The sequence below is a fragment of the Pogonomyrmex barbatus genome, unplaced genomic scaffold (genome assembly GCF_055798465.1).
Source record: "Pogonomyrmex barbatus isolate J1 unplaced genomic scaffold, ASM5579846v1 scaffold21, whole genome shotgun sequence".
Classification (NCBI taxonomy): domain Eukaryota; kingdom Metazoa; phylum Arthropoda; class Insecta; order Hymenoptera; family Formicidae; genus Pogonomyrmex; species Pogonomyrmex barbatus.
The window spans coordinates 634,770-662,753 of record NW_028297118.1 but is presented as its reverse complement, the minus strand read 5'-3'; the positions used below and the strand labels follow the sequence as shown (position 1 = coordinate 662,753).

The 27,984-nt window shown below is 40.9% G+C and overlaps 1 protein-coding gene and 1 long non-coding RNA gene across 2 annotated transcripts in view; both read left to right on the top strand.

Annotated features, from left to right (window-relative positions):
* The window catches only part of LOC148936460 (uncharacterized), a 275,063-nt gene that overhangs the window by 35,183 nt on the left and 211,896 nt on the right, over positions 1-27,984 (top strand). The gene's annotated exons all lie outside the window — the stretch shown is intronic.
* Positions 2-27,943, top strand: LOC148936469 (uncharacterized). The gene is given in 6 exon segments (XM_089078251.1): positions 2-272; positions 22,868-23,076; positions 23,079-23,586; positions 24,220-24,828; positions 27,221-27,411; positions 27,743-27,943. Coding segments are annotated over 6 exon segments (1,989 nt in total).

Below are 27,984 nucleotides of genomic sequence, written 5' to 3'. Positions count from 1 at the left end.
AATGAAAAATATTTTTGAAACAAAAGACGTTAGTGAAGCGTCACTCGAAACAATCATCAAACAGAATCTGCAAACACATGGAAGTTGTGAGACGCTTCATGGTCAGCTAGGACTATTGGGACGAAAGTACGTGGGCCTTCTTTTCGGTAACGACATAGATAAAGCGATCGATAATGTGTACGGTATCTATTTCGACAAAAGTGATACAATGCTCGGTGACAAAAAGTTTGACAAAAATGACTCCATAATTATAGACAATATGAGATACAATGGTATACCAGGATTATACGAATTGATCTTCAAGAGACTTCCCGATGAAGCTATATTTACTGAAGATGACAAACAAACGTATAAAAGTATATTATTTACAATGAATGTTCATAAACGTGGTCACAGCGCCCATAATTCCATCATGGGCAACAAGGGATACAAGTACATTAATATCATCGCTCCGCTCGTATCTACATACAAAAGAAGCAGTAAAAAGGGTGCAGGCATGAATAATATACCATTCACCATGAAGTTAACTGATAACAAGATCGATTACGTGCATTGAGACGATCCCAACGAACTGGTGGACTCTGATTACTCGACGCTTCGCACCGAGCTGGTCACAACGCTCACGACAACGAGATGCTGTCGATCATCGAGGAACTTCGCGAAGCCGGCATTATTATAAATTAATCGCGTATCGACGAAACGAGCCAGTCGATTAACGTCAGTGAGGAAAAAAACAATTTTAAATTGTATTTCTTATTTACTGTTAAACATCATCGAAACATGCGATCCGATGGACATGAAAAAAAATGTTAGTTCCGAGAGGCACGACTCGTTGAGGAATTGCACGCTCCGGCGAGGAGAAATTTTCCGCGAAGATGTGTCATAATTCAGGGATACGACGATCTGTGGCAGGCTGACATCGTCGAGATGCGTCCATACTCAAATTTCAACAGAAGTCATCACTAAATACTCACCGTCATCGATGCGTTGAGCAAGTACGCCTGAGTCGTACGCTCAAGAGCAAGATCGGAAGCGACGGCTAACGCTAAGATAATTCGAGAGAGCAGAAGATGCCCGAGAAACTTGCAAACGGATATGAGAAAGGAATTTTACAATGCCGATGTGCAAAAACTCTTGAAAAAACACAACGTTAATCATTATTCCACGTATACAGTGTTGAAAGCATCGATCGTCGATCGATTCAATTGCACGCTTAAGAACGACATGTGGAAGATGTTTACGCTCAACGGCACTTACAAGTGGGTCGACGCGCTACCGCGTCTCGTGTCAGATTACAACGCGCACAAGCATTGCACTATCGGCATGCGACCCGTTGATGTAACTCCTGCGATCGCCAAAAGACTCTTGAATACGATATACAGCGCGATAAAGATCGCAGGTCCAGCAAAATTTAAAGTAGGCGAATCGGTACGCGTGAGCAAGTACAAGACAATTTTCGAAAAAGGTTACACGCCAAATTGGACCACCGAGGTGTTTAAGATCGTTAAAGTGCAGCGTACTAATCCCGTAACTTATCTGCTCGAGGACTATCGCGGAAAATCGGTCGCGGGCGCGTTCTACGAGCACAAATTGCATCGCGCGACTCATCCGGATGTGTATCTCGTGGAGAAAGTACTACGCAGGAAGGGAAACAAGATTTACATCAAGTGGCTGGGATTCGATAGATCGCATAACTCATGGATAAATAAAAGCAGTGTGATTTAATTCATTTTTCTTATTTTTATAATGTATTAAAAAAATAAATATACACTGTATACATGTATACAAAGAGTTTTTATTATGTTTTTCTTCCATTACATTTTTTTAAACTATACATGTATGCAACTTACGAGACTACATGTAAAACTACATGTATTATAAACAATATATGTATTAAGCCGAGTATACATTAAATAAATCGAAGAGAGAATTAAAGCTAATTCCTCAGCAAGCAGGATCTTGGTTGCTATTATAAATTTTATATATAAAATAAATTTGAACAGCTAAATTTTATTGTAAAACTACATATAAAAACTACAAAAAATACATACATCTATACTACATATATAACAGTATAAAACTACAAGAATACATATGTTCATACATACATACATAGATATGATACATAGGTACGTACATACATACATGCATATATGCATACATATAAACTACATATACAAATATATAAAATATATGTATATGTACATTGTATAAATATGTATATTACAATGGAATCCGCCAATGTCCCCACGATAACGTCTTCGTCGAGTCCGGTACGATGTATCGTTTGTCATTGTACGGACTCAGAGCGATTTTCGACTCGGACACCGTATATACTTGGTGTAACATGTTATACACGACTGGCGACGAGTCATTTCGATCTCTTTATTCAAGCACCGCGTGTAATCGTCGAACATTATTGTTCGCGCTATGACGTTATTCTTTACACCTTTCGCCTTTTTAATGTCTTTTCTGCCGTCCACGCTCACCGCGTACATCTTCGCTCTGAGTCCAACGAATTCTATCATTATCGCACCGTTATTCCCATCTTTCATTAGACTAGGTACCTTTTTATTCACGAGAGACATCCCGTACGCGTTGTCTGATGGATAATCGCTCGTATCGAATCTAGCGATATCGCATTTCATCGTCTCGTACACATCGTCACATTCGATATACATGTGATATACAAGACTGTCGGTGTATATGATCTTACATTTCTCGCGATACAGCGGTGACATGTATTCGTGGTGAAATTCGTACAAGCAGATTTTCGATATGTCGAGTATACACATACCCACGTAAATCGGTTTGTTGAATTTCACTTCGAGTTTACGCAGTTCGACAGCGATTAAGTTTTCCACAAAGACGCTACGGCTGTAGAAATTTGGTTTCGCGATCATTGCTTCCGCGTCATACCGTCCATCCCATTTGGTCAAAAGTTTAACATCGACATGATTGCGCACATTTTTCATTGTTTTACCGAATACAGCGTTGTTCATTAATTTGTACAAATTTTTTTCGAAATTGTTTTTTGCGCACGTTCTAAAGTGTGTATTAAGTTCGATGTAACCGCGGAGCCAGGCGGATTGAGCAAATTGTAGTACACGATCTTTGCGATCGTATCTTTGCGATACGAAGACCATGGCGCATACATTGCTGTAGGTTGCGATAATGGATGACATACTGCTTCTTATCGTATAACGTCGCGAAAAGTTTATTCTGCCACCAGGTTTATTGTGCGTCGGACAGAAAGGTAGGTCAGTGTGTCGATCGTGCAAATGATGCGGATACTCGAGATCGACCTTGAGAATATAATCCGTAGGCGAATCCGGAGCGATCGCGCTCGCGTCAAAATTCTCAACGTCTTCAACCCATCGAAATTCGGCATAGGGCAGTGGTTGACACATCGCCCATCCGTACATATTGTTCACGTCGTAATACATCAAATACGACGACAATTTCGACGGGTCGTACGAACGCATGTTATTGGCCTGCGCGTATCTGCCGGAACATTGACTGAGACTGCCGCGTTCGATAAACATAACCATATCGGTAAGCAACTCAAATTTTACACGCGTATGTTTCAACATGGCGTCCCACGTGAAACCTGGCAATGTGTAGTAATGAGCGGGATCGAGTCCATAACTCGCGACGCAATTTTCGCGGAAATTTTCAAAAACGTCGGCCAATAACAAAACATCGGTCTTGAGATATAGATCGTTGTATTCGTCAAGCGTTCGGATGAAGAATCGCTGCCAGACGTTCGTGGCGTGCGCGTAATCATTCTCCGACACCGTATCACTGGTCAACGAGCTATAGAATGATTCGCGCGATGGTAAACGCGTGTCCTGCAACTTGTCCGCGCGATCCACGTATTCGTAGGGAAAGACACCTTTACACGTCAACAAGTCAAAATCTTCGTTTGATACTGTGGAAAATTCGGAACGTAAAATTTTCAATTTTTCTTTCGTTAGAAAAGATGCCAATTTATCGAGGCTGGTATTTAAAAATTTGTACGAATCTATGAACCACAGGCATAATTTTGTGAATCTGATCTCTCGGTGATATCTTGAACATGTTTTGTAAACGAAATATATTTTTCTTTTGTTATCGGCAGCACGTCGATCCTGCCTTCGAACGCCGTAGCTATTTCCGTGGTGATAAAATGCGCGTCATAACTGGATAAGTTGTGAAATACTATGGGAATGCAATATGAATCTTTATAATTTAGATTACAATTTGAGTGCGCGGGACCACGGTAACGACCGGTAAGATGGCAATGATTGCGTACCTGCGTGTCGTCCGACGCAAATGGTTTTTCACAAATATGACGCGTCGCGCTACGATATGCCTCCCACTGCTCTCTCGACAACGTTTCCATGGGGACATTCGCGGATAACAGAATGTTTACTTGATGCGCCAAATCTTCGAATTGTCGAACGAACCACGCAACGCAGTTTTCGCCACGACGAAATCGATATACCGATAACGTGTCGTCGTATAAGCATCGCACGTAGTATCCGATGCTAAATACCTCGTGCTGCTGATAAGTGTACGATGCATCTTCCTTCTCTGCCGGTTCTGTTCGCCGTAGTACGCACTCCAAGTCCACGTAATTGATGAATGGAAGTCGTTCCTTATTCGTGTGGTTCTTGAATTCGAGCCACTTGTCGTCCTCGCTCGGCAGTCGAATGGCGCAATTGTTTATTTTTTCGCAGTCCGTTGTATGTGACTACAATTTTTCAGACGAACTGAAGTAATGTAGACATCTGCAAACGGAAAATATGATTTTTTAATAAACAATTTTATTATTAAGAGAAATAATAAAATTTGTTAAAATATATACCGGTCGCAAAAGTATTTCTTGTGTTTTTTTTTACTCAGTTGCGAGCTCACAAGATGAGACAGATCTTTGATGTACGCGAAGTATCCCGCGTTGTCATCGCACGGATCCTGCACGTACAATAGATTTGCGTGTTTCTCCATCTTCTTATCTGTTAACCGTATCGGTTAATAGATAAGAATCTCCTTTCCTCCCTCGAAGCCGTAAACGTTGATTGAGATGTCATTGATTCGTTCAAACTTCTTTATTTGATTTAACGTCGGAAATGTCTTGGAGATTTAACACTGTCGTATAATGCGGGTACGACAATTCCCGATCTGTATGCCTTTCGACCGGATGCAGAGTCGCGACCACGCGAAACACGTATTGTCTTTGGACGTACGTTGATCACCGCTCGCTTTAACATAATTTCCCGCAGCAATTCGATGTAACATCCCGCATGCATTGGATTATATTTGTTCACGTTTACAGTCAAATTTAGAATTCGCGACAACGCCCATTCACTGTTGCGTTCTTGAAATTCTTCGATCGACCAACGTGGGTTCGATAACGTACTGCTCGTATCACTCGTTCAAATTTGACACTCGAAAGAGTTCACTATTTTTAGTTTATACTTTTGTTCGCGCGTTTATCGCCCGTCACAAACTCGTTAAATGCAGTGTTCACTTTCACACTATCGTGTCTTTGTACAATGTCTCGCACTCGCTCGAGCACTACATTACCAGCGTCTTCTAAAAATCGCGGCTCGATATAGTCTACATTGATCACCGCACCAGTCAATATACGGCTTTCAAATGCCGTATCGATTTCTCGCCAAACAAGAGATCCAGTGTCTCTACTCGCGTACTCACCACCAACGAAATGTCTTTCTAATTGTACTTTTGCACGCGAGTCGCGCGATCCTCGCCACCACAGATTGTCTATTTGCAACGGTGAGGACGTTTAACACGGCTAAGTTCCTCGAGTTGTTCGACGCACATCGTTACAACCACGCGAAACACTCCACCAAGATAGCGACTTGGCTGCTCCAGCAGCTCGCGTTCCACTCGCTCTAGGTGTTCCATATTGCGAAATCTTGATTCTTTTAAATTGTTGTACTGTCTTATCAAAACAATTTTACATTTTTTTACTTTCTTTTTTTCTTTTTTTCTTTTCTCTATAGCTGCTTTAACTCGAAGCCAGTATATAAAGCGTTGTATTTCCAATATGTCCGGAGATTGATGGAAATAGAACAACCATATATGATTATCCTCGCTTCTTGGAATTATCTCTGCTACTTTTTGCCGCGAAAGGGGTAGTGTTACGTCGCAGGCGGTGGCGAGATTGCCAAAGCAAATCGCCACGTGGCACTGGACCAAGGCGGGAATACGCTCGTCTCTCGGCGACGCTGCCAGCGATCGAGCGGCAAATCGCCAACAGCGGTTCGGAAGAATTAAGGAATTAAGGAATTAAGGAGTACGAAACCCTGATTATACTGCTCAAATCCGCGGGAACCCCTCCGATAATGTCAGCGGCGAATTATTAAGTCCTCAGGAAATTTCAGTGAATTACACGGCTAACGTTGCGTTTAACCAGACGTTGGGCGATTATTAGACTGTAAGCGGATCAGTGCAACAGAGAAGTTGGTTAGCCGGCGCGATAGGATGCCGTCGGGAGCGGGATTGGTCTCGGCGAGGTAGTATCGCCCGCAGATGTTCTCTATAGCGTTGCCTAATTCCCTGAGCACTTCTAGAGACACAGTAAAAACTTCGGTGCAGTCAGGGCAGAGCTCAATGTCGCGGACTATTACAAGACTAGCGCGGCAGCAATCGCAATGATCCCGGGCGGAAGTATACCCGAACTGGAACGCGTGGGCCAATTCAAGACGATACGTAAGAGTTCCCTCTGGTATTTCTTCCTTACATCGAAAGCAAAGATATTCGGCACTATTAGGGAGTAACTCGGCGATAGCGTCGTCCACGCGTCGATATCCGAACGTGGTAAGGCAACGCACCGTGCTCCTACGGTATCTGTATACGGCGGCCGGGTGAGTGCGCGAATCTCGTGGCTCGAGAAAGCAAGGCGGGCACATTACGTCAAATAACGGGAATTAATATTACGCGGCGAATATTCAATATTAAAATGATATTACGAAACTGGAATATTTCCGTGCGTAGCGATAAACCGGCTCAAAACCCTACATGCCTTAGGAGAAAGTGGCAAGGGCGGCAAAAAAGGGTCGGTCGTAAAACCCTTCCGGTCGGGCGATGCAACTATGCGACGGTCGGTCGACGCGAACAAAACGAGTGACGCAACCCGAAAGAATCTTGAACGCGAGTACTCTTATATTCATTCACGTCTAATTCCTTTATACTCTATATTTTACTGAAACGTATGCAAGATGGGAACGCGAAAGCAACCGGGAATAAAACTTGATGTATGATTTTCACCTACCTTTCGGTGTCCGCTCTGCGCAGATACTCCTCGAGGGAGATGCGTGGTCCGAAACTGCTTCCCTGGTAAGCTGCTACGGGGGTGGACGGGGCCGGTAAGGCGCTCCAGAGGCGGTCGTGCACGAGAAGTTCGTACTCGCCGTCGTAACTCACTTCCTCGCCGATGATCGCGTTATGATCGTAAATCGCGGCCACGTGGAGGTCGTATTCAAGCCGCCGAAGTGCGTTGTTACGACCCGCGCGATTCCTCCGTGCTTTAGGCATTCGGCAGAGGCTCCAGGCGTATATTGTATTTAATTAAAAGATTAGAATTACCGCGTGCTCGAAGTCCAATGTTTCCTTCGTGGTAAGTGCGGATAACGCACAACACCTTGCCCCCGGAAACGATTGGAATTCTCGCTTTAACTGCTAATTATTCGGTAAAATAAGGTTTGAGTTGTTAATGCCCGTTGCCTCTTTAGCCTCGCGAACACTTCCGATTTCTCGCGGCGATAGGAAGGATGATGCAATGAATGACACGTGGCGAATACACTGTACTTACTATATTCAAATATTCATGAATCGAATTACACTCGCGTAACACTTGGTTAAATTTAGAGCAATACAAAATTTAGAATACAAATGATCACTTAATTAACTTAACTAGATTGAGACGAAATAGAATTGACTTAAAATTAGAATTGGAATTGGGATTGGATTTGGATTGACACTCGCACGATGTGTACTACTCGACGGCGCGTACAAGAGTGAACGAGCATGGCCGCGCGTTGTAACGCGTGCCTGCGGCGGCGCTGTTGCGCAACGTGGCGGTAGCGTGGGTACGCCAACGCACGTGGCGCAAGATGGCGGATGGCGTGGGCACGCCAAAGCACGCGGCGCAAGATGGCGGATGGCGTGGGTACGCCAAAGCACGTGGCGCAAGATGGCGGATGACGTGGGTACGCCAAAGCACGTGGCGCAAGATGGCGGATGGCGTGGGTACGCCAAAGCACGTGGCGCTCGCGACGGTCATAGCCTATAAAGCTAGACCAGACGCACATATCTATAATGGTCGTTGGTCGGCCAATCAGCGCGCGGCTGACTGGAGATGATGCGCAACAGCAACGCGAGCCTTATTGTAGTATTAATAATTTTACAATTATTTAGGTTCATTGTTAGCGTGATTTATTTATTATTATTATTTAATTTTATTACTTATATTTATTACAGTGTATATTCACTGGCGGTAAGGCGCAACGCGCGATATGTCAACGGCAGGAGAGCCGGTTGTTGCCAACTTTGGCTTGAATAGTGGCGCTTCTGCGCAGGTGGGAAAAGGGGAAGGGAAAGAAATTTTTACGTTGGCTCTCCTGACGTTACAGTAGTAATATATTGTATGCGTGTCCTCTATAATGATAATATGTGCACGCCTCCAGAATTATTTCCGCTCTCTCAGAAGGAGCAGAGAGTCAAATTGTAGCGTCCCTTAACTCTTGGACGAGGAATCGGGAAATGGGGAGTTGGGATATAGTGTCTCTGTATAAAATACACCGCCACGTTTACTGGTAGATGAGAGATTGAGTCCCATAACGGAGAACTTGTTAATTCTTCCAATGACCTTTCCATATTGTTTTTTTTTTTTATCACATCACACTCTTCCACGGAACACTTGCATATGACTCGTTCACAATGTTGTCTTTTTTCAATTTGTGCAAATTGGACACATGTTACATGGCATTATCACACAGATGGACTGTTGGCAATTGAAGCAAAATCGGCTATTTAGCGTATTGAGAGTATCTATCTCGTGCTTCTTAACATACAATACTCCAATGTTAATGTCCGCCAGACGAACCATGCATTCGGCACATAGAGTTAGTGCACCACCTGTTGAATAATAAAATTGTATTGAACAATACTTTTTTTATTATTATTCAACGCAAGGAGTTCCGAACGGGTAACAATTTTTTCTGCGTAATTCGTAAGATCATCACTTTGATCATTTACGTAATTGCTATCAGACAATGCGTGCTCTTCGTCTTCAATATCAATGTCAATATTGTCAATATTGTCAATCTCCATTTCTTCTTCATTTCCAAACACTTCGTCCACTATATTCATAAAGTCTTCCTCATCCATATTAAACACATTTTCTATATTTAACACATTATCCGTTTTTACCGTCAACTATTTTTTTTTCTCACATTAGACTTCCATCTACTGTGATCCTGCACACCCCATGACCCATTATGTATCATCGACAATTTCTTTGTTCCTTTGTTGGAGCATCATCATAGGTCTCCCCGATTTGTTTATAGCAGCCGGAGTATCGGCGCTTCTCTTGACACGCCGCGACATGTACATCGATTTCTACGAAGAGCTATCTTTTCGCGGGCTCTTCCTAGAAAAAAATTTGAACGTCATCGCGCTCCTTTGCAAACATGTCGCTACATGTTTGATTGCAACAATGAAATTCCTAGAAAAAAGGGGGATGGAGAGGAAGGAGGGGGAGGGGAAATTAACGATTTGCCATGTCAAAAATTTACGCGATCAGTCCTCCATCGAATGATCTGCACGACAAAAAAGATACTCCGCTTCTTCATCATTCGAACAACACGCAATATATTCCGCCAAAGGAAGCAGCGCACCGTACATAGCGAAAAACAAAAGAAGGAATGTAACGCGTAAGTTTCAACTGCATTTTTTTTTATTTTTTTCTTTTTTTTCCAATATTGTGCAATATTATATATTTTAATTTCCACAGTATTTCGGTGGAGCGTCGCGCGGTGCGCTTACTGAGCAGACGTTACACTCTGACGGTCACGGGTTACAAATTTCTGGAAATTGGAATCAACGTTGGTCCACCGAGTTACGTGGAGATAGCTCTGGGAGATCATCGGGGACAGAAATTGATACTGTCTCTCGAAGCGTGGAAGGGACTCTACGAGCAGCGATGGAATATCTACAAATTGCTGCGAAACGATTACAAAGATAATTTTATAAGCGTCGGACCGTTAATCGTCAGAGTTTACCAGATGAACGATGTTACACTCGTACGTCTTGAATCTTTGAACGTACGCGTAACGATGATCAAATCGACCCTGCGCCATATGTTTGATCTGGACGAATGTATCGATGTGACGTTCGATCGACTCGTCAGATTCATCGATACGATACCAAGTATATGCGATTCTCCAACATCGCGTCTGTTGTAACAGATCCCGAGAAAGTGCCGAACGCGATACACGATTGCGATACCTTCGATAGACGTCAACTCGTCGATTGCGAGCTGTTAGCTTTAGTTTTTAGTGTATAAGAAAAATGTGAATAAAAAAAATTTCACACTTAAATGTATTCAATTTGTTTAAAAATATAAACATATATAATATGCAAAAAACATGTATTTCTTTCATTTCTTTCTTCCCCACCATAAAATAATTAGAAAAATAACATTCGCCATAAGAGAGAGAGAACCGCAACGGAAGAGATAAGTATACGAGAGAGATATTTATTTTTTATTCGGCGGGCGCGGCGGTAGCGGCGGGCGCGGCGGTAGCGACGGTGGTGTCGGCGCCCCCCCCCTGACGTCATGTCACGCGCCCTGTCCACGCGCAAAGCATTTTTTTATATCATCTTCGCCGCCCGTTTTGTTTATATCGCCTTGCTATCTTATCCTATTTGGATTTATCTCACCTCGTTTCGTCTTTCTTCACTCCCCCTCCCCTCGTGACGTCATGTCCTTCGAGTTGCAATTTTCTATTTGTTTATCTATGTTGTAATGGTACGTCCCTGTGCGTTTGGTATTCTTCCACGGTACGTACGCGGGGACGTGCGCTCGGTTGTTGCTCGTCGGATGCCGGGTTCGGAAGAAGCGTTGCGCCGGGTTTTAATTACTTTACAATCATTTATGACGTCTCTCGCTGCGCGGTCGTTGTCGTTTTTCCGCCGATCGCGATTCTCGTGACGCGATTCGATTGCGGATATGACGGATGCCGGTCATATCGGTAACGCGTTGCCAGACAACCGGGTCCGCGCGTGTGCGTTGCTAGGCAACCGTCGACGCTGGCCGTGACACGTGGGGCGGATGTCGCGGGAAAGTCCGAGAACGCTTCGACTTTCGGGATGAGATGGAGCGACAATACTGAGAACACTCGGTATTGTCGTGAGAAGAAAAATCCGAGGACACTCCGATTTTTCCCGAGAAGGGAGGAACAAGAATATAGAGAATGCTCGGTATTCTTGTGGAGCGAAAAATCTGAGAACACTCCGATTTCCCGAGAAGGAATAGAACAAGAATACGGAGAACGCTCGGTATTCTTTGAGAGAATCTTCTCTCGCTGTTCTGGTCGGAACGGTTGTTTGTAACGGACAGGTCGGAGGAGCGGATAGGACTGTGTCTTTTTCACAAAATTCGTCGGATATTTATATTTGTCTCCGCGCCACGTGCCAACTTTAGTTGGTTAAGCGTTTGTTAAGTAAAATAGCTGATCACGTCGTCGATGCGTGACAGCTCGCCGGCGCGCGTGTGTCGGTCGGTCGCGGTCGGGAGTGTTCGGGCGGCCCCGAATGGTGCAGGCCGCATTAGCGCGCGCTAGCAACGGAGCATCTTTCGGATGCTCCGTTACAATGTATTTATCTTCTTGTTTATCTATTTGTTTATCTATTTTTTTATTCACTTGTTTATATCCCCTTCACCGAATCCTACTATCTTATCTCCTCTCCCACGGCTCAGTTCAAAGGATCGCCGCCTCTGACTTTCTCCTCCCCTCTTCCCCGCGCCCTCCGTTCCCTCCCGCACACTCTCCTCGGAGGACCTGGGTTAGAACCGGGCTAGTATACCTACTAAAATGCATTGATGACTTTATTGCTTCGAAGCCGGTGAGCTTCTATCGTCAAGGAATTCGTAAACTACCCGAAAGATGGTAAAAAGGTTGATGCAAACAGGGAATATTTCGCTGATTAATATTTTTTTGTTTGTTTTTGAATAAAGATAGAATTTTACAAAAAAAAAGCTCAGAACTTTTTTGTATACCTAATAATATATGCATTCTTCTTAATCTTATCCATTGCTGTTCAATTAATCCTAATTAATTAATTTTAGCATTTTTTTCCCCACTACAGTTAGATAAAGCTAATTATTTTATATTATACAAATATGAATATAAGATCTAAATTGAAGATTTCATGTAATAAAATAGTAATTTATATACATATTTCTATACTCATCTAAAGCCATATTTTAACTTCACTCTTAATTTATAAGATTTTATTCACTCATACATATCAGATCCTTTAGAGTATTGTTTATGTCTTTTAAACATTGTTTTCTTGTACACATATATTAGATCCTTTTAAGGTATTATTTAACATCTCTTTTAAACATTGATACTTTTTATGTAACTTTCATTTAAACTTGCAATAGGAAGAAATATCTTTTTTTTATAAAAGTTTATCAATTCATTATATAATTATGTAACATTACACAATTATGTAAAATTATAAAACAGCATGATTCCTCTAGTAACTAGAGGAGATTCAACGTTTTATTTATTTATAAAAATAAAAATAATTTAGCAAACAGATATCTAAATGACAATTTGGGACGAAAGGTGTACGGATGGTATGTTTCTCATACGGCGATGCTCCTAAGGCACAGCCGTTCGGCGGCTCGGCCGCTGAGACTCGAGCGGTGGTGAGAGAACTGTAGGCGTCACCTTTGAAATCGGTTCGAAATGTACAACTACCAGGTGTATGCATAAGTTTTTTCCGGTTTTTTAGTAAAAAAAGACACGTAATTTTCAAGGGAAATTAATTTTTTTTTATTCAAAATATTGGCCATTGGCTTCTACACATTTCGCCCATCTTTCAGGTAATTTATGAATACCATGCCAGAAAAACTGCTTGTCTTTTGCGGCAAACCATTCGTCGAGCCATTTTCCAACTTCCTCGAAATTGCTAAAGTGCTGCTCTGCGAGCGCGTGCCTCATTGATGCGAAGAGGTGATAATCAGATGGCGCCAGGTTTGGGAAGTATGGCGAGTGCGGAAGGATGTCCCATCCAAGCGATTTCAAGGTGTCTTTCACTGGTTTTGCTGTGTGAGACGGCGCATTGTCGTGTAACAAAATCACTTTGCTATGTCTTCTGGCCAATTCCGGTCGTCTTTCGATTAATGCGTGGTTTAAATTAATCATTTGTTGGCGATAGCGTTGTGTATTAATGGTTTCGCCGGGCTTCAAGAGTTCATAGTACACAATACCGCTCTGGTCCCACCAGACACAGAACATGGTCTTCTTGCCGAAGCGATTTGGCCTTGGTGTTGATGGACCGACTTCGCCAGGTGAAAGCCACGATTTTTTCCGCTTTGGGTTTTCAAAATAAATCCATTTTTCGTCACCCGTCACAATTCGATACAAAAATGATTTCCTTTCGTGGCGTTGAAGCAGCATTTCACAAGTGACTTTGCGATTTTCCATTTGACGTTCATTCAAATCGTGTGAGACCCATTTACCGAGTTTATTGATCTTTCCCATTGCTCGTAAACGTCTGCTGATTGTTTCTTGTGATACATGTAAGGCTTCTGCTAATTGCCGTTGAGTTTGAGTTGGGTCATCATCCAATAACTCCTGCAATTGCTCGTCTTCGCATTTTTGTGGTCTACCAGAGCGCTCACTGTCTTTCATATTGAAATCACCACTTTTAAATTGTCGAAACCATGTCTCACATGTTCTAATCGATAGAGCATGTTCACCATATGTTTCTACCAGCAAACGATGACTTTCAACAGCCTTTTTCTTTTGATTAAATAAAAAAAGTAATGCGTGCCGCAAATGTTCTTTTTCAGGCACAAAACTCGACATGATCACTGAACGATAAAACAAAGACGCTAGTTTTTGGCGGACTCAACTTGTGTGTGTTTGTAGTTTTAAATGTCAGACGAACAAAATGATGTATGTGTCAAATTAATACGCTGCGTACTTTTCGCTGGCGACATCTCTTAGTTAAACCAGAAAAAATTTATGCATACACCTGGTAATTCCGAGCGCTGATGTAAAATGGTAATGTTAATAACATTTCAACTTGGCTTCCTATTCTTTTAAACTTTAATTTTTGTCATTCAATTAATAATTAATTAATTTTAGGATTTTTTCCTAACATAATTAGACAAAGCTAGTTATTTTATATTATATAGATATGTATATAAATATGAATCTAGATAACATCAAATTGAAATGTTCATATAACAAAATAGTAACATTTATATGTATTTTTATACTTATCTAAAGCTATATTTTAAGAGATGTTTTTATACTCATCTAAGAAATATAAACGATACTTTAAAACAGAGGTCGATAAGACGCTGAAATTGGGCACGAGCGCGGGCGCCTGCGAGTGCCCGCCTGTTGTGCACATCTCAGGAGCGTATCTAATATTTTTTGTACCTTGGGATACAGTTTCGCATTTCATACTTACAAAAATAGCGTTGCATGTATATATGAAATGGTGTAGTCTTAAATTACTAGTACTCGAATCTTTATAATATCATAAAATTTTTTTATAACAGTTTAGTTAAACCGTTGAAATATGCAAAAATATGTTGTAATATATAGGACTTAAAATGTATAAGTTCTTATAAATTGAACTTATATTTAGTTAATTTTTTTATTAGTCAAATAAAGAAATGTGCCCTAACATGTTTTGCTTGTCCTAATAATAAGCATTCATTATAGGAAAATTTTAATTAAAATGCTTATCTCTATTTTTAAATATTGTAAATTGTCAAAATTTGTGCTTTAGCATATAATTTATTAAGAATTGTGTAATATAATTATTACATTTAAATGTGTTTAACGATTTAAATATGTTTAACGAAAATTTAAATATAACAAAGAAATAAAACAATAATATAAACAATAACAATGTATTAAAATATAAATTTATAATACAATCATTAAAAAAAAATTATGAATACATATATCATGAATTTAACAGAAATTAGCGCTTTAAAATTATATTTTTAAATCCAGAAGACTAATTCTTTTTCCGCGAAGAAAACTTCCAACAGTTTCAAAATAAACATCTGCTAAACATCAATCTGTTAAACACTTAAAATAAAAGAAAAAGTAGCAGTAACTAAGCAATGGTATAATTAAATTTTACTCTTGTTTAGAACAGTCACAGACACATTTGCGATCTTATTAATTTAACGTAATTTAACGTTTGTGATGGATAATCAAAGTAATAATAATAAGTATAATGAATATAGTATAATGAGTATGTATAATGAGTATATTTGGTTCTACATATTCATATGAACAATTATTTTCTATTATGAAATTAAATAATCGCGATTACGCGAGCAGTTAACAGATTCATATTTAAATGCAATAATTCGTTTAAGTTGTGCAAAAACAATAACACCTGATATATCGTATATAATATCGAAAAACTATGAATCAAATACTAATTAAATGTTATAAAAATTATTTATTTAATATTGTTGTAAGAAATGTTTATTTAAAATTTAGATAGTTAATATTTTATGCTAATTCTGGGTCTGAATTTGGGCGATACAATATCTTTTGACTCCTTGAACAACACGTTTAACGAACAGACGTTCCTACTATCCCCTCTCCTTCCTTTATTGAGCCTAGCGGCCTAACGCTAACCCTAGCGCGCTCAACTGTTGCCCGCGAGCAGTGCCTACTTGCCGATCCTGCTCTAAAAGGACCTGATATGTATGGATGAATAAAATCTTCTAAATTAAGGGCGAAATTAAAATATAGCTTTAGATGAGTATAAAAATATTAATGTTACTATTTTATTATATGTGTAACGGTCCCTCCGCTCCGTTCTTCCTCCGACTTTCCCCTGACCGATCACCGACCGACTGTCGGGGACCGCCGACCATCAGGCGGAGTGCGACAGTGGTCGCAAGAGGCATTTATGCCTCCTTTTTTAATCTTCTTGAATTTGCGAACTCCGAAGCGTCGGAACATAACAAAGGAATACCGGGTAAACACGACTGTGTTCGTGGTATTTCCCCCGCGCCGCACCACGCATTGTGCCAACAAGCGCTAGCACGCCCCGCACCACACCACGCGCCATACCAGCGAGCGCTAATGCGCCCCGCATTGTACCGATACCGCGCTAAGCAAACGAGCAAGCGTCCCGCACCGCGCCACGACCACGTCTACAAGCGCGTAACCAACCGTGTCACACCGTTATCTTACCGCCAAACTTCTTTTCCTATTCTTCCACATTCTCCGATTCCTTCTCATCCCAAAAAATCAATTATCTCAAAATCCGATCCTTTTTCTCCGCTCCTATGGAGAAGGATGCTACCCCCGAGATCGACCAATCCGATCGAAAAATACCAAGGTCGATGTCGGGTATAAAAAGACATTGCTCTCCACAGAAAATCATCTTGTTCCGCGCTCGCGCTCGTCTCTTTCTGAGAGCACGTCTCGAGGAAAGCGAGTATCCGAACCGAATCTAGTGAAAAGCCTGAGTTCTGTTGGGACCCTTCCCAACGTGCTAAGTTCGCTTGGCCTGGCCGAAAACACATCCGCAACCTCTCACGGCAAGCCGTGCTGGGGTCTCCCCAGCGCATCGAGTCCGCTCGATCCGACTCCGCCGTCTCCGAATTCCACCGCCGTGTATCGGGGTTCCCCCCGATACTATTGACCGATTCCGAGCACCAGGGTACACCCCGGTCGGCCGAGCTCACTCGGCACCGACACCTCCATCTTCCGTCACAGCTGGGGCTCTCCCCGGCTGGCCGAGTTCACTCGGCACTCTTAAGACAGATGAGGGGCACACCCCCGTCAGCCGAGCACTCGGCAGGGAACGGGCCCATTCGTTCTCTGACCTGAACGATCAGAACACTCTCACGGAAATTTCACCCTCGCGACAACGCGCTTCTAACACGCATACGCGCTTTAAGTCGCCAGAGGATTTAAAGATCCGTGAAACACGTGCGACACCGCCGCTGCCGCGTGCACCGAATTCCGCGCAGTGATACCAGTATCGCGTCGACCGCCGAAGCGATACCTCATCCGCGTAAAAACCGTAAACACGCGCCGATCGTCGTCTCGCCCGTTCACGACCAATTTTATTCGCACAATATTTGTGCATTCTATCACACTACATATTGTTATTCTTTTTATTTGAATAAACTGCTGTTAGGCTGAAATATAATTTCGTCTAACAGCTGACTCGAATTTATAAACCAAATTTTTGTCTCCAACGTCCTCGCTTCCCCCATCTCGCAACCAACTGACCGCTATCCGCGCGGGAAAGCGAGACCGTTTTATATGAATATTTCAATTTGATCTAGATTCATATTCATATATATATCTATATAATATAAAATAACTAGGTTTGTCTAATCATGGTTGGAAAAAATCCTAAAATTAATTAAGGATCTCTTCACTTTTAATTTATAAGATTTCATTCATCCATACATATCAGGTCCTTTTACAGTATCGTTTATGTCTTTTAAAAATTGTTTTCTTGTATACACATATTAGATCCTTTTAAGATATTATTTATATATCTCTTTTGAACATTGATGCTTTTTATGTAATTTTCATTTAAACCTGCAACAGGAAGAAACATTACAATAAATAAATTTTTTTTTTTCATAAAAAGAAATAAAATAATCACACAACTTACAGAAACAGTTAGAAAGAATCGAAAGTCAAATTAAAACATTTATGTAAAATGTTTCAATTTGACTTTCGATTCTTTCTAATCTTCTTCTGAACTTTATTCTTTGTCGTTCAATTAATAATTAAATTTTAGCATTTTTTCCCAACCATATTTAGATAAAATTAGTTATTTTATATTATATAGATATGCATATAAATATATCTAGATAACATTAACTTGAAACATTCATATAATAAAATGATAACATTTATATATATTTTTATACCTAAAGCCATATTTTAATTCACTGTTAATTTAAAATATTTCATACATATCAGATCTTTTTAGGATATCGTTTATTAAACATTAATAACATTAATGTAATTTTTATTTATGTCTCTTGATAATTTTGTTGTTGATAATTTTCATGTAATTTAATAATATAACTTTTATTTTTTATTTTAATCTGATTAAGAAGAAACATTGAAATAAATAAATATCTTTTTTTTATAAAAAGAAATAAAAGAATTATAAAATTTTTTCAACTTGGCTTCCTATTTGTTTAAACATTAATCTTTGCCATTCAATTAATTGTTTCTAAATTTTTATAAAAATCGTGATTAGTTAAATAAGAATCTGAAATTGAAATGTTCATGTAAAAATAAAATGATAACGTTTATATATTTTTATACTCATCTAAATCCATAATTTTATTAATCCCCTGATTAATTTAAAATTTTATTTATACACACATATCAAATCCAGATTTAGGATATTATTTAAGTCTCTTTTGACAATTGATAATTTTCATGTAACATATCTCTCCTAAGTATCTGATAAATCTTACATAAACCTGTAAGAGAAGAAGATGTTAAAATATTTAAACTGATAATCTTGAAAAAAATGATACATGTAATTTTGGTACAAGTACACTATGTTTTTTATACTTTTATTAATAGTTTCATTGAAAAGATAATTCATTTTTATTAATGATACTATTTAAAATATGTGTTACGTCCGAGATTCTGGAAGAAAGGTAATACCTTCCGTCAGGAGGAGGAGAACTCGGGTAAACGCACGGAACCTTTTCTGTGTTCACAGACCGACGTCGTGAGGTCGATTCGCGAGCCGAACGCGCGTTAAGGGGACAGGAAAGCGTCGGTGACGTTATAACCCTTACCTGCGCCAGCGCTATCGGTGATCCGTTTTTTGGTCAGAGAACCGAATCTCTTTTACTAGGGATGGACTTCGTGCGATCCTCAGGGAGTCGTGAACGGTTCGGGGTCAAGTTTTGGGTAAATAAATTGAGGCGGAATTCGAGTTAACTGATTTAATAATAATAATTGATTCGGTGAAGCTGCCTTATCACGATTCCTCAATTTCTTTTTTTTTTTACCACTCTCAACTCACACACTCTCTCATCTGACTCTTATTTATATAATGAACCAAACGAAAGCCATCCCGAACAACCCAACGAAATGGGCATTGCGACACCGTCGGGAGAAGTTTAATAAGCGGATTCGTCACGAAACCGGACACGCCAAAAAACTTGCGGAGCAGTTAATAGACGTAGAACCGAGACTAGCTAACATTACCTTGCAACAGTATGCCACCGCCCTCCGCTCCGCGGCAGTTAATTCACAAATGTTAATTCACAAATTTATTGTGTACATTTGAGTGTATGAGTACTAGTTACAAAAAAATTTTATACATAAATTTCGAAACAAAAAAAATCTGATATTTATATACCCAATTGTTCCAATTGGAGCAAAAAATTGGTAATCGCGAGCATGTCGATGGGATCAGGTTGCAGGTGTGGCGGGGGATCAGGATGAGCGCTGCTGAAAGCCTTGACTGGAACGAGGTAGGGAAGAGAATCACAGGAAATGTACATAGGGATGGTATCGGTAATTTGGTGTCTTGAAATTTGATCCCAAAACTGGCTGTTGGGTTTGAATTTTCTTTTAATGAAAAAGGTGCCAGGAGGTGGATGGGTGGGAGAGCGGGGAAATTGGCGGACGAGATTGAAGAACTTCTCCACGTCAAAGTTCTCTGAAGTACATTGTCTTTCAAAATCTGCCGCGGAGCGGAGGGCGGTGGCATACTGTTGCAAGGTAATGTTAGCTAGTCTCGGTTCTACGTCTATTAACTGCTCCGCAAGTTTTTTGGCGTGTCCGGTTTCGTGACGAATCCGCTTATTAAACTTCTCCCGACGGTGTCGCAATGCCCATTTCGTTGGGTTGTTCGGGATGGCTTTCGTTTGGTTCATTATATAAATAAGAGTCAGATGAGAGAGTGTGTGAGTTGAGAGTGGTAAAAAAAAAAAGAAATTGAGGAATCGTGATAAGGCAGCTTCACCGAATCAATCGGCGACTTGCCAGGTTGGAATGTTGTGAAATCGGGGTAGGCAGCTTCACCGAATTAATTGGCGGCTTGCCAAGTCGGAGTGTGGAGAAATCGAGGAAGGCAGCTTTACCGAGTTAATCGGCGGCTTGCCAATTTGGAATGTTGGAGTGTTTTAATGAAACAAATATGTAGAGATCGCGAACCAAATAGCCAGTCTACCGCGGGAAAAAATAATAAATATGGACTTACTTTTGCTGTAGCGGGCGCTGGTGATGGACGAGAAGTGTGGTGGCTAGGCTGGCTCGTGGATCGAATCATACGAAAAATGTAAAAATCGCGCACAGATTCTAACTGAAAAAGATTTTTCGACAACCTCGGATGGTCCGTGAAGGCGTGGAGCGATGAGAAGCGAGAAGAGCGCGATCCGCTCCAAGTCGTGGTTTTTAAAGGGTTCCGAAGGGGTGGGAATATTTGAGGGCGTGATGGATTTCCGCGTTGGCTTGTCGAATGATAGTTTAGAAAAATTGTGAGTATAGAGGAAGGAGGGGAGCGGTGTTCTGTGAATTGTGATTGTTTTTATATTTCCAGATTTCCTAGCGAATGATGGAATTAGTTAGTGAAAATTTTTCCCGCCATTTCACACCCTCAATCATTCATTGATGTGGCCGCCAACGGCCGCTAATCCTTTCTTCTTGATTGGCGTTTCCCTTAGTTTCCCCACCAATTTGGGGGAGTGTCACTCTCAAACGATCCGACGCGTTTCTTATCCGTTAAGAATTTGTTTTTGTTAATATTTTTCATTTTTATTGGTATGTTATAAACTTGTCGGTGCGGACAAAGCTGTTTATTGCACGAATTATTCCTTTTTTGATAGTGAGATATATCTCGAGAGGAATTTTTGTGTATTTATTTAGGGTTTCTTTAGATCGTTCGAAGCGCTTCATTTTTTGATTAGCAGCCGTTATCTTTTTCCGAAAGAGAAGAATTCGTGAAGTCCCCCGGATGTAACATATGTATTTCTTATATTTTTTTTCTTATACTGTTATTAATACTGTTGCGGCCGTGCGGTGTTCCGTTCGGCTGCTGAAATTAATCAATATCAATCGATAAGAGTTTGAATAGAGGATCGGCTCTTAGCAATGTCGTTCTCCGACTGTTTTACAGATTTGACGGCCAGATTCCGCGGTGGACGCGTTTCTGTACCGTTGTACCGTTGGTTTAATAAAGAACGAGCTTTTCTTTAAACAGTGTTCTTCCTTTCCGAAAGCGCTCCGCCGAGTATCGCGATCTCGGGAAGTAACGCCGCGAACACGACAATTTTGGGGGCTCGTCCGGGATCGAATTTTTCGATTCGTGTGTGTGTGTGTGTGTGTGTGTGTGTGTGTGTGTGTGTGTGTGTGTGTGATAATGGCGGAGCGATAAACGGAAGAGACGGGGACTGGACAGGAAGAGGCGAAAGGTCGGAGAGTGATCTCTGCAAGAAAAAGGAGCCTGTACTCGAACGGAAGGGCCGGAGGCGTCTCCGAACTTGGAGGAGATTCTTCGCTTAATGCTGGAGGAGCTTCGCTCTCTGAGGGAGGAGCGCGCTCGTCGAGAGACGGAAACATTTTCAATGCTCGGTCCGCAGGAAGAGATTTCGCAACGTCCGATATCAGGCCAGTCATTTCCTTTTTCAAATTTTAGTTCCGACTTGAAACTTAAGCGATACTTATGACGGTAGTGTTCTGTTGCGCGAATATCTTACGTAGTTTAATTTAATTGCGCGAGCGAATAATTTGGGAAACGCGGAGAAGGCTGTCGTATTAGCGTCATGTCTCCGAGGAAAAGCGCGTGCGATTTTGGAAGGGGGCACGGATTTTGAGAACTTTCAATTTGAAAATTTGGTCGCGCGTTTAGAGCTACTTTTGGAGAAAATTTATCCTCGCAAAATTATTATTATCAATTTACGAATCGAAAACAGAGATTTGGAGAAGATTTAGCTGCATTAGGCTCGGATATCGAGCGTTTATCTCGATTAGCTTATCCTGAATGTTTTCCCGGAGTTCGTGACAAAATTGCTTGTTCTCAATTTGTAGTTGCATTGTCTGATGTGAATGTTAAATAGACATTGCAGCTAGAAGGGTTAACATCTTTGAGGGCCGCAGTAGAAAGGGCTTTGGCTATTAAAATTATTAGGGAGAATTGTTTAAAAGAGCGGAGAAATTTTGATTTTAAAAAGGTTAAAGATTGCTCGAATTTTAAGAGCAATCCTGATTTAAACGGGTTCAAAGTAGAATCTCATGGAACGAGGGGTTTAAATTTTAAGAAAAAGAAGAATTTTAAAATTCAAGAGAAAAAGGAATGTTGGTAGTGCGGAAAACAAGGGCATTTCCGTTCCGAGTATCCATCACTTTCTGTTTCACAGCAGGGAAAATAGGTTTTGTCGAACTTACAGGGGCGGGCTCGACAAATGGAAGAAATGCCCCGGGTGTTTGTAGGCGTTTTGAGAGAGGGTGAAAAATCAGGAAATTTTGTTTTCCAAGGCTCTCTTAATGGGAGAGACTGTTTTTTTAAATTGGATACGGCTCCTTGGTGAGTAGTAAATTTGTAAGGAGTAAAGGGAAGCGTTTTTCAGCAAAGAAAGCAAATTTGAGGTATCCTACGGGAGAAAGGGTCCCAATCAGTTTTAAAATGTTCGCTAAGATAAAGTTAGGGAGATTTAATTTAGAGTTATCGATTTTCGTTGCCGATATTGGAGAGGATTGTATTTTGGGCGCGGATTTCTTTTCACGAATAGGGATGCAAACTGTAATAGAATCTTTTCTTCGTGGAGGTATAGGGAAGATTTTTGTCGTCGGATTAAGCAAGAGGACGAAGCTGTGCCCGCGGAATTGGAAGAATTCTTTAATAATAATTCTCGAGAGTTGGAGGTAGATCAGAGAATAGTTTTCGCTACATTGTTGCGAGAATTTCGTGACGTGTTTTCGGAGCAAGCTGTTGCAGGAAAGTGTGAAGTTCTTCAACATAAAATTGAATTAATGGATTCTTGTCCTATCAAACAGGCTCCTAGGAGAATTCCAATTCATATGCGTTCAGAAGTTGAAAAAATTATGGAAGACATGAAAGAACAAGAGGTAATTGAAGAATCTTCAAGTCCTTGGGTTTCTCCAGTAGTTTTGGTAAAGAAGAAAAATGGATCTCTTAGATTTTGCATTGATTTTCGGAAATTGAATGCGGTTACAAAAAAAGATTCTTATCCGCTACCAAGGATTGACGATCTTCTTGATCAGTTATCGGGAAATGCCTGGTTTTCTACTCTGGATTTGAAGAGTGGTTATTGGCAACTGAAAATTCGTCCCGAAGATAGGGAAAAGACTGCTTTTTTTATGGGGAATAGACTTTGGCAATTTGTTGCAATGCCTTTTGGTCTGTGTAATGCCCCGACTACCTTTGAACGTCTTATGGAACGGGTGCTTCGGGGTTTACTTTCGAAAATTTGCCTGGTTTATTTAGATGTGATAGTATTTGGCAAAACTTTTGAGAAAATGAAAGAGAATTTAAGAGAGATTCTTCTGAGATTTCGTGCTGCGAAACTTAGTGTTAACCCAAAGAAATGTGATTTATTTAGGAGACAAGTAAAATTTGGGTCATGTTGTTTCTTCTGCCGGGATCGCTACGGATCCTGAGAAGACTGAAGCGGTCACTGAATGGCCAGTTCCTCAGAATAAGAAACAGGTCCGAAGTTTTTTTGGATTTTGTTCTTATTATCGGAAGTTTGTTAAGAAATTTTCTTCAATTGCGAAGCCTCTGTTTAAGTTAACTGAGAATTTGACTAAATTTGATTGGACCGGACAATGTCAAGAAGCATTTTTGAGATTAAAACAGGCATTAACGTCTGCACCTCTTCTTTCCTTTCCGAAGGGGGAAGGAAAGATGATTTTGGATACGGATGCTTCAGGTTTTGGAATAGGGGCGTACTTTCACAAGTTCAGGACGGCTATGAGAGGGTCATTGCTTATTATAGTCGGATTTTGAACAAATCTGAGCGGAATTATTGCACAACAAGAAGAGAGTTATTAGCTTTGGTAGATTCGATGAAACATTTTCATCATTATTTGTACGGAAAGAGTTTCTCTATTCGAACTGATCATGCTTCTTCGAGATGGTTGATGTCCTTCAAAGACTTGGAGGGACAATTGGCTCGCTGGATGGAAAGGTTACAACAATACGATTTTGATGTTGCTCATCGAAAGGGGATTATACACAGTAATGCCGATGGTCTTTCGAGACGCCCTTGTGTAGAAGAAAAATGTAGATTCTGTTCTAAAGTGGAAGTTCAGAGAGGGCTTTTTGAGGATAAAGTAGTTGCTCGTATTGTTTTGCGTGAGGATTCTTCTGAGGATTGGTGAAGGGCTCAAATAGAGGATCAGGAACTGACAATGTTTTTACTTGCCAAAGAAAATGATTTGCGACCTTCTTGGGAGGAAGTTTCTTCGAAAGGATTGTTAGCCAAGATTTATTGGCATCAATGGCATGCCTTGGAAGTCCAAAATGGGATTTTGTATAAGAGATGGGAGGCTCCTAATTTGAAAAACAGTTTTCTTCAGTTGATGGTCCCGCGAAGCAAAGTGAAGCAGATTTTAGAAGAATGATACTCCTTCTGGAGGGCATTTCGGGATCAATAAAACGCTGGAAAAGATCCGGAAGCGTTTTTATTGGGCAACCTGTAAGAAAGATGTTGAGGAATGGTGCAGAACCTGTAAGATTTGTATTGCGAAGAAGGGTGCTGCAGATAAGGGGAAATCTCCTTTGCAGATCTTTAATTCGGGAGCTCCTTTTGAGAGGATTCAGATGGATATTTTAAGCCCGTTACCTGTTTCTTCTTCAGGCAATAAGTATCTCCTAGTTGTTGTAGATTGTTTTACTAAATGGGTAGAGGCTTTTCCTTTGAAAAATATGAGAGCTACTACGGTAGCAGAAATTTTTGTTAATCAGGTTATTTCTAGATATAGGATCCCGTTGGAACTTCATATTGAGATCATCAGGGAAGGAATTTTGAATCACAGCTCTTTCAAGAATTGATGAGAAGTTTGGGAATTAGGAAAACGAGGACGACCGCTCTTCATCCTCAGTCTGATGGTCAAGTTGAAAGACAACATCAGATAATTTTACAGTATTTGTCAAAGTTTGTTGAAGAGAATCAAAAGGATTGGGATCGTTGGATTCCCATGTTTCTTCTTGCCTATATGACCTCTAAACATGAGGCTACAGGCGTAACTCCTTCAAAATTGTTTTGCGGAAGAGATCTTACCTTGCCGATGGATTTGCTAAGAGGTACTCCTCCCAGTTATGGTTTTTCCGAGTCAGCGGAGGAGTACGTTCGAAATTTGCGGCAGAAGCTGGTGAAATTCATCAGAAAGTAAGAGAGAGATTAGAATCAAGGTCTTTGAAGATCAAATGCCGCTATGATCGAAAGGCATCCCGTTTTTGAGGAAGGACAGAAGGTTTGGTTATTTAATCCTCATCGTAAGAAGGGTAGATCTCCCAAACTACAGAATGATTGGGAGGGGCCTTTTGAGATAATTAAGAAAATTAGTGATGTAGTTTTCTGTATTTCTCGTTCAGGTGGTCAGGTGGAAAAGCAAGGTTGTGCATGCCGACAGGTTAGCTCCGTTTAGAGAAAGGAAAGAATTTTAAGTAGAGGTTTTCGGGGCCCGGTTTTCCAATTTTGACATTACTTTTATTTCTTGTTAATTGTTTTGAGTTACTGTGTTCTGTTTTATCTTTCTTTAAGCTTCCTTCCGTCGTGAGAAGCGTCGTGGGGAGATCCTCGAGCCTGAGCACCAAGCAAGATCTTCAAGCTCGTGCTTCAAACTGAAAAGAAGTCTGTCTTGCCCCCGGTTTTCCGAGTCGTGGTTTTTCCGGGGGACGATGGGCAAATGCCGAGGCAGGGTTTAGTGTCTTTTAGAGAGACGTAAGGGTCCACGACGATTATCCCCACTTTGCCCGAAAAATGGAAGAGAGAAGTGCGCAAAGCTCAAGACGAAGAGTCAAGAGTGAAACGCGCAAAAATTTTAAGAACAAGATTCTTCTGAAGAGTAGAGAAGACTGGGATTAGAAGTAACGGCGCCTGGTAACCTGAGGCAGCAGCCCAGGGTAGGGCAGGAAGTCGCCAGGAGCCCAGAAGTCTTTTCCAAGAGGAAGTTCTTGAAAGAGGAAGAATTGTCGGGACGACAATTTTATGAAGAGGGAGGCAGTGTTGCGGCCATGCGGTGTTCCGTTCGGCGCTGCTGAAATTAATCAATATCAATCGATAAGAATTTGAATAGAGGATCGGCCCTTGGCAACGCGTCGTTCTCCGACTGTTTTATAGATTTGACGGCCAGATTCCGCGGTGGCCGGACGCGTTTCTGTACCGTTGTACCGTTGGTTTAATAAAGAGCGAGCTTTTCTTTAAACAGTGTTTTTCCTTTCCGAAAGCGCTCCGCCGAGTATCGCGATCTCGGGAAGTAACGCGACAATACGTTTCATTAAGATTATCATTTTGTTTTGTTAGTAATAATTAAATATATCTTTTTGTTATGATTTGATGATGATATCTTTTTGTTAAATTATTTAAATTAAATTAAATTTTACAAACAAATATCTTATATCGACAGTAATATATACATTAATATGTATCTCGATATAAGATATAGATCAAAAGTAATATAAAATTATTAGTTTTTTTTACTGCCATATATTATGTATTCAGGATGTTGTTAAAATTCAAGATGCTTTTGTAGTGTATGTAATCGCGACGGCCAAGGTATGCCGGCGCGTGAATGAATGTGCGTGTGTATCTGTGTGTGTATGTTAACTTGTAAGGCGACGAAAGTCGTCAGTCGGAATAAAGCCACTTCGAGATAAACATGCCTCGAACGTTTCTGTGCCCCTTATCCTCAACACAACAATTGGCGACGAGGTAAGCGAACAATAACGCGTGTAGCAAGACTACGCGAAAGGAAAAGCGTGGATGGCAAAAAAGGAAAGAAAGAAGATATAGCCTGGATACAGAATCTGAATAAGGAGCAACTCATCGAGGAACTGAAGCAACAAGGCATAAAAGCTATGACAGAAAACAAAATGGATGAATTGCGACCAATATTGAGACAGGCAGTGTGTAACGAGCAGTCGATAGTGAGTGTGGAAGACGAATCGGCGGACATCGGAGCGAAAATCGACGAACAATCGAACATATAGAATCAAGGGATCAAGATGGATACGAGTTAACTGAACTTCAAAATCAGAATGAATGACTGGGAGGAATTTCGGAGCGGATTGATTTATATTTCGAGGCAAACGCCATAGCGGAAGAGAAAACGAGCAATCCTGCTGACGAAAATAGATGCAGAAGTGTACAAAGTGGTGCGAAAAGTGTGTGCTCTGGCCAAACCGAATGACATTTCCCTCAAGGATCCCCCATTATCGAAAAAGTGATTTACATTAAACCGAATACATTAAACCGAAGATCAACAAGACAGTGCTGAGAGCGCAATTCCGGGAGAGGAAGCAAAAAGAGGAAGAAATGGTCACGCAATATGTAGCCGCGTTACGCAGTTTGGCGACGGAGTGCGGTTACGCGGACGAAGAAGAAGCTATAAGAGATCAATTGTTGAGCGGAATTCGGAGCAAAACGATCCAATTGCGCTATTCAAAGTTAACAATTTAACTCTCGGATGTCGCGATGAAAATAACCGCGGCAATTGAGGA